This window comes from Filicampus tigris, chromosome 22, assembly GCF_054856515.1.
Source record: "Filicampus tigris isolate MCC_2025a chromosome 22, RoL_Ftig_1.0, whole genome shotgun sequence".
In the NCBI taxonomy this organism is placed as follows: domain Eukaryota; kingdom Metazoa; phylum Chordata; class Actinopteri; order Syngnathiformes; family Syngnathidae; genus Filicampus; species Filicampus tigris.
In genome coordinates this window covers 4,271,710-4,284,227 of record NC_141238.1, presented here as the reverse complement: position 1 = coordinate 4,284,227, position 12,518 = coordinate 4,271,710, and the positions used below count along the sequence as shown (strand labels likewise).

Here is a 12,518-nt window from a genome sequence, read left to right as displayed (position 1 = left end):
AAAAAAAACTTTAAAAAAATCGATACCGACTTAAAAAAAAAAATGGTAGGTACGCATCACTTTCAAATTTTTGGTAGTTTACTTCACTACGCAATTGCGCAGAACCCCCCGTACCTACCGGAAGATTGGACTGCTCTGTGTCACATGACCGGGAAACGAGACGTGACGTGAGAGTCAAACGCACGTTTTCACATACAGAGAAGAATATGCAATGGCAGAGAGGAAGCAAAGTGTGGTGTTGGTGTTATTTTTTCCCCCCGTCGCTAAAGTTAGCGCTAGGTGCCAATTGTGTGATAAACATGTTGCATACTGCGGCAACACAAGTCATTTATACACAACGTCTCAAGATAGCACATCCCGTATTGGGAGTGTATACCATCCATACTGGATTTGCGCGTCTAAAATAGGGTACTCCCATTCAATCAGAAAAGCTACACGGCAGCAAAAATTAAGCTGGCACTAAGCGTGTTTACTCACACATTCTGTCCACTACTGGATTTTCCCCTTGTAGTCGGTGACTGACAGCTCAGACGGTGGTCCTGTCATTCTGTCCTTTTCCTGATTGCGTTTCAGCGACTCGGCACGTCACCAAAGTGCTGACGTCGGGGCCTGGAGACTTGTATCCCTTTTAATCCCGGCGTTTCGTCGGCTCTGTTTACACCTGCAGCCACTCACAGAAGATTTGCCATGTACGTCACGTTCCATGGCGCATAATGTCGCCGTCTGCTACCGTCAACGTTTTTCTCAGTCACTCTGCCTCGATCAAATGACATGTCAGGCTTTGTTTACTAGCGGTCCAACCGGAGTTTTCGCCACCCGGAAGTCGAGGCCGATAGAAATAGTGAGTAAATGTGGATCAGGGAGGGCTTGCCGAGTCGGCAGGCTGTCGGACGGCTTCTGTCAAGCTCATCCTCAGTTTCAGGGCTCACCGTGGTTACAGCAGACCCTCTGACAGTGTTCCATAGCAACTAATTCATTTGTACGTAGTGTACATCTAAAATGGTCCTCAAAAAGTACTTAAATGCCAACGTATTGAACGTAAAAGTTAAACACAACTGAACTTCACTTTCATTTCGCGTATGACTGAAACTTAGTTTGCGCAGCAAACTCTTTGTTCCAACTTGCATCGAATAAACAGCGAATGACAATTGACGTGCTGTATCAGCGCTTTTGTTCGTACCTGACAAAGAACACAGGGTTGTTGCTTTTGCAGACTCTTGTCAGCGAACATGCTGAGTATGATGTATTGTTCTCATCTAGAAACTACTTTTTGCGGGCCAAGGTTCCTTCCCAAACTGGCAGTTTCATTGACATTTGGAAAATGAACAATCAGGGAGCTCGCGGTTGTTTTTGAAGCTTTGCGGCGACAGACTTGCAAACATCACAAAAAGTACTTGATGAAATACGTGTTAACAAATGAAGCAACTGCAGTGCAGCCTACATAACACTCAGTGTTCTGTATATTGAGGGGAAAAAAAGTACAATGTGATTACATTTTGTGTTGCAGCGCTACCACACTATCGGGATACAGTAAGAACAAATGCATTCTGAAATAATGTACGACCTTTAAAATACTGCGCGGTGTAAAAAAAAGCCATTTCTTAAGGTTGCTTTCAGAAAATCATACCAATGTAAAAAATCAATTGATAGGGTAACGGAAATTCACTAATAGTAAAACAGTGACTTCAAGTGTTTACTAACAGCAGTCCTCTTTTCTCTGTTGCCCCCCCCCCAAAAAATCATTTGTTATAAAACAATGACCCACCTTAATTGAACTGGTGTCATTTGGGGACACGGATAAATCTAGCTTCATATCATCTGTCTAGCCATGATAACCAGCATTTTCGGACTGAAGAATTTGACCCAAGGGTAGGATAAACAAAAGTGGCCCCGGGATTGACCCTTGAGGGATCCCACATGTCATGCTCAAGGAGGCATTCACATACTGCTGCGATTGACTGCCGACAAGCCCAGGGTGAGCCCCGCCTCTCGCCCAGTGTCGACGCGGACATGCTGCAGCAATGCCCAAATGAGCGCGACCGCGATAGAAAATGAATATACGGATGCTTATAGAGCGCTTCTTTTTTTCTTTCCCATTACTTTTCACTGCCCCATGTCAATACGCAAACCTCAGCCGGTCTCACGCGGCTAATCCATCGCCGGTGGGAAGGCAGATTTTCGTCTTTTCATGCTAACTGCAGGGTGCCATCATTTAACACATCACGCTCCTTTTACACTCCTTCCCAAGAGGCCGCCTGTGCAATTATTGCCGGCTGCGCTTCTTCTTCAATTGCCATACATTTACTTGAAACCAAGCTGCTCTGTATATTGCTTCCCTTTACTGGCATAACACATTATTTTTCCATTTAAAAAGTTTCTGGCATACTTGCCAGATATCCAACCAAGTGTGTAAGGATGCTCAATTGGCCTGCTGAGGGTGATGGATACTCACTGGCCACAACATTAGATACAGCGTAACATTTAGTTTTAGCTAAAAAAAAAAAAAAAAGGTAAAAAAAAAGGTCCAACCTTCTACTTGGGTCAATTTGACCCAACTTGACGTTGATTTGTATGAACAACTTGGTATCAAACAACCCAATTTTGGGTTGTATTTTTTTTTCACCAAAACTGGGTTATTTTTGACCCATCAGTTTTAAGAATGTAAAAATCACCCAAATATGGGTCCGAAAGGTACCACAAAACAACAATGGGTTGTTGTAAAACAACCCAAAAATGTGAATCGTTTTGAAAAAGATAAAAAAGGAAATAAAATGGGGTCAAGTAACGGTCGTTTCCGGGTCTGCTTTTATGTACTCTTGTGCTCCTCTTCTTTTTCAAACATTGCCAGCTGAGAAGTAATATTTGCCCGTGGTCAATGGAGTGCGGGGGTGCATAAAGTGCGCAGAGGATGCGGGGTCATGAACATGGTGTAGTACACCAGTGGAGGCGTGGCTCCTCGTGTTCTTCATTATGCTTTCAGGGCAAATGTTTTGACCTTTTTTCAGCCTTTCCTCCGACAACAACATACACACGCGCACACGCACACACACCTCCTGGCAGACTTGCTCACCCCCGTGACATTCTAATCTACTTGAAGACGCGGGGGTAGGAAGCTCCGAGCGCTTTTTTTTGCTTCTCCGACGTTGCCTTCGTAGTTCAAGCCCTGTCATTACCCAACCGCCCCCCCCCCCCCCCGCTGCTGTCCTTGTTCTTTTTTGCCCTTGCGGTGTCGTCGCCGCAATATGGACTACGTTTATGAATGTGCTGCTGAAATGAATATTTAAGTAGTGATCTGACATACAGTGACCTCAATCTATGAGTAATTTCCCTTCTCGAGCCGTGTACTGTATGTATTGCCAAGGATAGGACGTAAAATGGAGGTTAAGAAAACAGTACAACCACATTATTTTCCTGTGAGCTTTTGGGAAAAATGTCGCTAATCCACTTTGCATTTTCATAATAACGTTAAGTGAACCCTCTCTAGGGACCAGGCCATGCCGCGGATAGCAAAAAATGAGCAATCGAGGCTGAGTCAAATGGTTTAGAATCGCCTGAAAGATGGCGGCAAAGTACTGCTTTTATAAGACAGGCTATGGACTGCCTACATGAAACTTGTTTCTCATCATTGTCTCTCATCACATGAGAAGGTTTTGTTCACTGAAGTATTGGAAAAGAATAAATGAGGGACTGTGTCAAAGGGCATAAAGATTGCTGCTGTTTTGGTTAGCAAAAGAGTTTACAAAAAATTGGCTGAGTAGTTTATTCAAAAGCATCTATGAACTAAGACCTTTACAGTTACCCGTTTTTATTTGCCTGATGCGTAAAGGGAAAAATCAAGTGTATTTCGTTGTAGAATTGACAATTAGATGAATTTCACACATCAAAACGTCGGTCGGCCGTGGATCCCCGCACAGTTTAAGCCGATTTACGACTAGATTTTCAAAACTCTGAGCCCCTAATCCCCGAGATTTCTTGTACTCAGAAACTTCAGCCTCAAAGACGACTCCAAAATCTCTCTCGTCTTGATTTGTTCAACGGTTGATAATCTTTGATCCTTTCACCAACATCGCTTTAGCAAAACTGTTCCGGGCACGGAATTAAAAGTGTTTCGATAAAAAAAAAATCCTACCTGACTTCAGGTGTCGCGTGAGCCAGCCGAGAGATAACCACACTCGCCGCCTCCGTGTTTCCGCAGATTTGAGGCGAATGACGGCAGGGTTCATGGGCATGGCGGTGGCCATCATCCTGTTCGGCTGGATCATCGGCGTGCTCGGTTGCTGCTGGGACCGAGGACTCATGCAGTACGTGGCCGGCCTGCTCTTCCTGATGGGAGGTGAGTCGCACAAAAGTTCGCCTAGGATGAAACAACAACGAATCGTCAACTAGATCCAGCGAGTTTGTTTTGGGTTTTATTAGGGGCTCAAACACCATTTTTTTCAAGTAAAATGTGTGTGATATTTGGCAGGACAAAACGCAGTACCTCAATCATATTCAAATTTTGACCGAGTTGATTTTTGTGATCAAGCAAAATGAGTTTTTGCACTCGATGTTGGTTTGCTGTTCAGCTTTATTGTACCGCACTTGAATGGTATTCTTAATTTTTTTTTTTTTTTTTTTACATGAGAGCACTTTGCATTGGGGGATTTTTTTTTTTTTTTTTTTTTTTTAAATCACAGTATGTGTTTGAACATACACTTAATTGTTGAAGGCTGGATGTTTTATACATGCATTGAGAAATGTATTATGAAAATTGAAATATATTAACCCTTTCATGCACAGTGGTCACGACAGTGACGCCTATATTTAGTCATCTAAAAAATATATTTATATTTTAAATAATTACATCAAATCATAATTAATGCATGTAAGGGTTAAAATATTTTTAAAAATTTTGATGAATTAATATAGGCGAAAGCAACTTTTAAATAGCTGTCTACTGTAGTTTCCCAGACATGTCATAAGCGCAGTAGTTTCAAAGATAACAATTAAAAGCATTTTTGACATAGACTGACTGGAAACCCATAATAGAAATTTTCTTTGCCAACCAAATTGCATATCAGTAACTTTTAATAGTAAAAAAATAATAAAATAAAAAAACTCCACTGCAAATCTCTCTGATGTATTTGGTATATAGGAAATAATAGGACAACAAAGGAAATTCTGTGTTTAATTAATTCGATCATTTTAGGGGGAAAAAATGACCCATCTAAGAGCATTCAAATCAGCCTGTATTCACACTAAAACAAAAGCAAAACAAAAGAAGGATGATTAGCCCCAGATGGTGATGACAAAAATCTGAATAAAAACAATTTAATACTAAAACCCCATTTCCCTTAGGTTTAATTAAAAAGTGGCATCGTGTTTAAAAAAAAAAAAAGGTTTGGCACTGCGATACAACCGAGAGGCATAACATCATTGTATACGTATTCTGTTTTTGTATATCATTCAGGAAATAACAATCCACTCGAATCTTGCAAAAAGGAAAAAACAAACTCATCATGTATAAGATCCAACTGTTTGCCACCAGAGAGCAAATGTACGTACTACGGGTTTTATCGGCGATTTTAATTGTGATTTAGGTCAATGAACGAGAACACGCCGGGATGTGCTGGAGCCCGGCGAGGATTAATGCGCTTGCCCGACGGTTGTATATTGAACAGGCAATTAGAAGGCACTAGACAAGGCTAGGCCAGACCGCAGAGGCACAATCCCAAAGAAGCAGCCCATAAGCTAATGTAGCGTTCCAAATGAGGCCGAATTTAGAACCAGCTGCCTCAAATAAAAGTCCAAAATAAAACGCTGTTGTGGCGCCTTGGTAATTAGGCTCTGCCTCCTCCGCAAAGGTAGCGGTTGAAGGAAGATGATGGAATGCTTTCAGAAGGATTTGGAGCCATCAGTGAATCACACGTAGTTTGGGATTTATCAATGTCAATAAAGAAATGCAAGAAAATGAACAGTGTGTAAGCCTTCCCTGCTAATGCTTTATGTGTGTGTCAAAAAGCTGTAAGGTTGGCAGCTGATTTTGGCACAAATGTGACTTGGAGTTGCTGGTGACAGGCTTGGCTGTTCACATCACGCACCATCTGTTTTTTTTTTTGTTTTTTTTTTTGCAGGCACCTTCTGCATCATCTCCCTGTGCACCTGCGTCGCCGGCATCAACTTTGAGCTCTCACGCTACCCGCGCTACCTGTACGGCCTGCCCGACGACATCGGCCACGGCTACGGCTGGTCCATGTTCTGCGCCTGGGGAGGTCTGGGCCTGACCCTCATCGCCGGCTTCTTCTGCACACTGGCGCCCTCCGTGCAGCCCATCCCGAGGTCCACCTGCCCCAAATCTCGACAGGAGAACGGCACCGTGTGCTAAAGCGGCTCGAAAAGCTACCCCCGACGCGGAGAAAATAACCACTTGTCCATCCGTCGACCGATCGCCACTCTCTCCTGTTTGCCGTTTTTTTTTTTTTTTTTTAATTTCTGTGTTTCAAAATGAGTGTTTGAAGATCTGCTATATTGAAAAAAAAAAAATAGAGAGATTAAAAAAAAAAAAAAAAAAATGACGGAAATATTATCACAAAATATCAAGTTGTGCGTGTTTAATTGTTGTGGACCGCGTTTGAAAAGGACATCAGAAGTTAAAGAAGAGGCTAGGAATTCTTCCTCCCAACTGTGACTATGGAGGGAATCCCTTCCAAAATCAAACAAAGCGATGACTTTGAAGTTTCTTCTGGATTTGCCCTCTGGGGATCTTCGAGCAATGGACCTGATGGGATAAACAAAACTACCGGTACTCAAACTGCTGAAGTTACCTTTGGATTTATGGACCTACGCCGTTGTATTATACTGTACAGAATATTCCAGAGACAACCAGGAAGTGTCATTCCATCCCCCTTTAGGCGCCTAGCAACCATTTTATACATCCATTTCCTTTTTAACGACGCCATTCGCATTGTGAACAAACTGAGAAAATGTGAGTTTTGTTCCCATTCTAGTCATTAGAAGTAAATGTAGGTATGAAGTGTGTTTGTGTGTGTGTGTGCTTGGGGTTGTTCGAGATGTCATCATTGGGGAGGGGGGGGGGTGTAAAAATGATCATCAAAGGTAAAATGGAGCCCTGCATTTTGTCAGGAGTTTTGAGAATGGAGAGATGCAGTATCCTGTTTAATCTGAGTGATTGAAGCCACATGTAAAATGTTAAGCGGTTCTTCTGTGTGGAGTAGGAAATCGCATTTCACAACCTGGCGGAATTTTATCCCAAAATATTAAAGCACAAGAGGAAACATTTTTGCTGCACGGACGTTTTACGTTTCTGTAAGATTCGCCGCAGTCTTTAATCAAGGATCGGCAATGAAGTCATCTCGGGGAAATTGACTGTTTCTGAACCAACATGGAGGAATATCATCACATTTTTTGAGACTATCTGGTTAAGCTTAAATGATAATAATTGGAAAAGCAAAAAAAAAAAAAACACACACACAAAAGCCCTATAAAATCGTTCGTTGGATCCATCATTTTAAAATTATTGGACAACGTGGGTCGCTTTTGCAAGAAGCCCCGAGCACATCGTTTAACCGCGATTGCCTTTTAAAAGGGCAAACACGTCGGACCTTGTTTATTGGGCAGTCTGGCAGTTTGCTCGAAAACGTCATTCCAATCGGTCCTTTTTACAGACAAAAGCATCCAGGATTTGTGTGCTTCCATTGTCCCTTGAAAAAAAAAAAAATGGTGAGGAAATGATTGCAGTTTGCAAAATAAATGTATTTAAATATATTTTAAATCACTGGCAGTGGATGGACATTCAGGTTCAGTATATTCACATAGATTTGAATTTGATCGAAGGATATAACTGGTACGCCGTTATCCGTAGAATTGTGTTGTATTTGTGAGTAAAATTCCATAATGTCGGCTGAAATTGAAAAAAAAATGGATTAAATACATTCCTAATGTATCCAAATGAACGTCCCAGATTGACAATGTGGATGTCAAAGTTTTCCCTTTTTCGCTCGGCCATTGTCATGTAAAATGATGTGGGCCAGTTTGCACATGAGTGGCATTTCTCCATGGCAACACAATTTCTAAAGGAACGTTTACAAAAATCTGTGGCAGGATTGGTTAAACCGCTTTAAACCATCACCTTAACTTAGACTGTTAGTCATTAAACAGCTTCATCTGGGTTCCAGCCATCTTTGGATGCACATCCCATAACACAATTCTTAATAGTATTTTCCAAAATTGTTAGCCTGGTAGCATACTGTCGTTGCCTACGTTATATTTGAATGTTTCAGGTCATCAAGAAACAAAACACAATATTTAGCAAGCGCATTCTTTTTTTTTTTCCACATTCGTTTGGTAACTTAAGTTCAAAATGAATTCGGTGCCATTTCACCTTTACGCCTGGAAACCAAAGTGAAAAAAAACGGTCTTCATTCTAATGATTTATGACGATATGTACAGTAAAAATGTGATTCATGACTAAGGACGATTATATTGAACACAACCACATATTTATCCAGCATTACGATCAAGTTCTAAGTGCATGGACATGCATTTCCTTGCTGTCAGTCTTGATCAGATTTGGCCACGCGGATTAAAACAAGCACATATGCTCGAGTTTCTTACAACTAGTCAAGTTGGAATGTTTTCTACTTTCACCCGGGGCATGTTGTCTTGGACGTGCGCCCGAGGCAATTGAGCATGAAATTACTTTAACCCCGTACCGGACATCAAGGGCTCTGCTGCTTAAAATATTCCTCAATAATGAAAGGGACGCAAGGACATGCCAACAAACGGACAGAATTAGAATAGATAGATCGATAGATCGATAGATCGATAGGTAGATGATAAGCACAAAGTAAAGGCGTTATTAATGCATTGCATTCACATCTACCGTATGTCACCTACAGTATGACTCTAAACCTAAATGAATATCCTTCAAAATAGCATTGATGCATCATATATCGATATAAAACTGGTTGAATGCAGACCTTACCAAAGATAAAATCTTCGCACAAAAAAAAACAAAAAAAAACAACAAAAAGAAATGTTGCTGATTGACATGAGTCATATCTAAGAAGCACATAGTCATGGCAGTTTGTTACGCAATGGAAGGCCCTGAAAAATCAAACGATTTGACGTATCGGAAAGCCTCGTGTCTTTTTTTTTTATTTTTTTTTTTTTTTTTAATGACAGTGATACTGCAACTACCATTCTGGACTGAATCAAACATGAACCTTTAACATCAGTAACGTTGTCTGTTGGGTGAACATAAAATAAGATTTGAGAAAAAAAAAAAAAAAAAAGAGGAAATGTTCAACTGTGGAATGTAAAATCACAACAGAATAAATCTCATCGGTGTGTTTACTAATACTGTTGTTTGTCGTCCGTGTTGGTGAATGGAGATCAGGTGGCGATAAAAACCAATACTAGTATTGCATCTATTTGAACTCGAAGACAATTATATGTTATTACTTGTATTATCTATTATCAAGAGAATTGCCTATTTCTTCTTATTTTTTTATTCTTAAATATTTTCCAGCCAATCTAAAGCGTTGAAAATGGCTGGCTCTCCTTCACGATGCAATGCTAACGGATGAGCAAACTTGCCCTTTTTGGGGGTCTCCTGAAAAGTGATTGTTTTGGAGGTTTTGGCCCGACGCCAGTGGTATATATTCTAAAAAAAAAAAAAAAAGAAAAGAACCAAAATGGTAAATCGAACCATATTTTGTCTGACGAAAGTCGGCTAGCTTAACGCTAACATGCATGGGGAAACCCCGCAGACGGGTTGACGAAACACATGCGAACCGATACACAGCTGATTAATCGTGAAGTTACCAATTAAAGCAAATAAGGTCGAATATTGAGCTGGAAAGGAATATTTTCGGAGTAGCTGTAGCTCGTCTGAAAGCCGCCATGTCACAATCAGTCTACCTAATGAATTTTCACATCCTGATTTGATACAAAGTCATTAGGAAGCTTAGCATGCCGGGCACAGTATGAGTGCTTAATTCTCTCTCCTGACACCGTCTGCAGCCTCCGCTGTAAGATCTCGACAAGTTAATTGGCCCACGCCGTAAGCATTTGGGGACCGTCCTTTCCTTTCCAAGGCGTTCGCAGGAAGTAACAGTACAAGAAACAAGAGTCAAGAGTCTCCCGCCAGCCATTTAGCTCCAAAGCAGCTCCAGTACATCAGTGAGTGGCACGTCTCCACAAACGAATTATTATCATCTTATCATTTTTATGTCACAGCCCTGCTATGGCGTGTTTATTTTAGCGTTGATATTATCGCGTTTTTTTTTTTTTTAGACTTCCGCTTCTTTAGAGTTTATTCGCTGCACTGGGAGAAGTGAAACAAGACAGCGAGTCAAGCTGTAATGCTACACCCACAGGTCTCCGCACATCTCCGAGGAATCCATCCAACGCTGCAAGAAAGCCACCCCCCCCCACCTCCTTCCAACCACCTACCATATAGGAAGAATACTTTTTTAACGATGGACTCAAAACGGGAGAAAAAAAAAAAAAAAAGAGTCACGTAACATTCGATGTTATAGAACAATCTGCGATTCTTTCCCCAGAAAAAAGCTAAAATTACATTTTGCAAGCGTTGCATCATCCTCGCAAGTGTCCCGTATTACGCAAGTTGCCCTCATGTAGTGAACAAACAAATGACACAGAAAAGAGTAACTTTTAAAAGCCCTTTGGAACAATTTGCACTCCATTCTTTTAAGTCGATTTTCAGTGGTGTCATTTCAAGTCAAACTCACGCGCCGGCATACTCTGAAGGCAGACAACTTTAGATGACGGTTAGCTGTTAATCAACCGGTATGCATTGTTAGGCCCGGAAGCATTTTGGACAATTACAAAATTTCCAGGCCATTAATGTGAAATATGCATATGGTAAAAAACAAATAAAGAGAAACTTACCTTTGCTCTTGTGGTTGTCTTGCAAAAGAGGCCATTGTGTCTCATCGCGCCACACGCAAACCGAGGAAACCTGTAAAAGATCATTGTCAATGATTTGCCTTTTTTTAATTTTTTTTTATTACATACATTATGAAAACGCACATGATAATCAACGTTAACGAAAAAAGATACACTTGATATTTGTTCTGTGTAAACCAACACCTTACACTACATGCCACATACAGTGCATAGAAAAAAAGTCTACACACCCCCGCTGAAATGTCGACACCCGAGCTAATCAAACCGACAACGCACTGCTGTGTCGAACAGAAGGACAAGCTGTGAGCCGATTGGCCAAAAAGGTAGACAATGCCCAGATGGAACTAATCAAGGCCAGGCTGGAGGAAGTAAAGCGCCCAAACAAACAAGTTCAAAAAAAAAAAAAAAAAGACTAGAAAAGCAAATCAATAGTCCAGATGTCGCAGAAAGAGTGTGGCACGGAGCGGCTCGAAATAGAAATATGTCTTCTTGGAACCACAAATGGTTAGGTCAGAACTCCATTGTCATTAGTTCTGTGCAGAGGTCAGAACCAATTCCACGGCCCGCTTGGGACATGGCACGGTTTGTGCACAGGGAACATATCAAAAACTGTTGGTGCAACCCAATCATTGCTGTGAATCAAATGCATCCCTCGGTGGGATCCGGCAAAATCGGCAAGGTTTGGTCCCCCAGTCATTTGCGTACAAGGGCATTCAAACGCGGAGATGGCGTCGATGACTGACACCACCTAATTAATCCGCTGTCCATCACGCCCTAATACGAATATGACGAAGCGCTGTGGCTGTAATCATTTTACGCCGGGTCTAATGAGGTTCCACACACAGCCGGGCCTCACGAGGACCGCAGCTTTTCCTGTTACCATGGCTCTATGAATAATAAATAGCAATTGACAGCATGATTGCTGGTTGACTCACTAATCTTCCACAGTTCAGTTGGCTTCCTGTAAGAGAGCAACGCAAACTAGGGGGGACTTGTTTTGAAATGTCGCGATTGAAATCAGAGGGCCGGCCTCGCGAAATTGTTTTGGGATCCTTGGAATTTAGCAAGCTTCTGAAGAGGCAAATGAAGCACAAACACCCCGAAAGTGGCGCTGATGAAAAGAAAAAGGCTATTTTCCCCTGGTCATCACCAAGCCCTCACTTTGCTTCTGGTTTCATTTTCATCCAGCGGGCCGACGGGAAGCAAGGTATTATCATCATCATCGTCGTCGACGACCGTTCCCGTTTTGCATCCCAGATAACAAGAGGCCCCCATGTTTCATTTACGAGGCTCGACGCTGCCTTCAAAATCAACTCGAGCTAGCCAACGCCACTTGTTCGGTGGGTGAACTGCCTCTGATAAACCCCAAATAGTAGTTCAGATGATCTAGTAGGCTTTTCCAGACATTTATTTTGCTTTCTGAATCGTCCAAAATAGCACAGTGAGTGTTAGTAAGAATCTGATTCCTATCACTAAAAACACTATCTTTTGCTCATTTGTCCATCTCCACATCCCCAGCGACACATTGTCGCTTTCTCCTGATGATAAGACGAAGGTCAAAGGGGCTGCCTGGGAAGGGGGAATGA

The 12,518-nt window shown here is 41.7% G+C and overlaps 1 protein-coding gene across 2 annotated transcripts in view; it reads left to right on the top strand.

The window, feature by feature from the left end:
* tmem178bb (transmembrane protein 178Bb) overlaps positions 1 to 9,358 on the top strand; it is a 54,030-nt gene extending 44,672 nt beyond the window's left edge. For both annotated transcript variants that reach the window (XM_086022823.1, XM_086022824.1), the window contains 2 exons: positions 4,196 to 4,333; positions 6,114 to 9,358. In XM_086022823.1, coding sequence (XP_085878949.1) covers positions 4,196 to 4,333; positions 6,114 to 6,364 — 389 coding nt within the window. In that variant the 3' untranslated portion in view covers positions 6,365 to 9,358. The remainder of the gene's footprint in view (positions 1 to 4,195; positions 4,334 to 6,113) is intronic.
* The last annotated feature ends 3,160 nt before the right edge of the window (positions 9,359 to 12,518 follow it).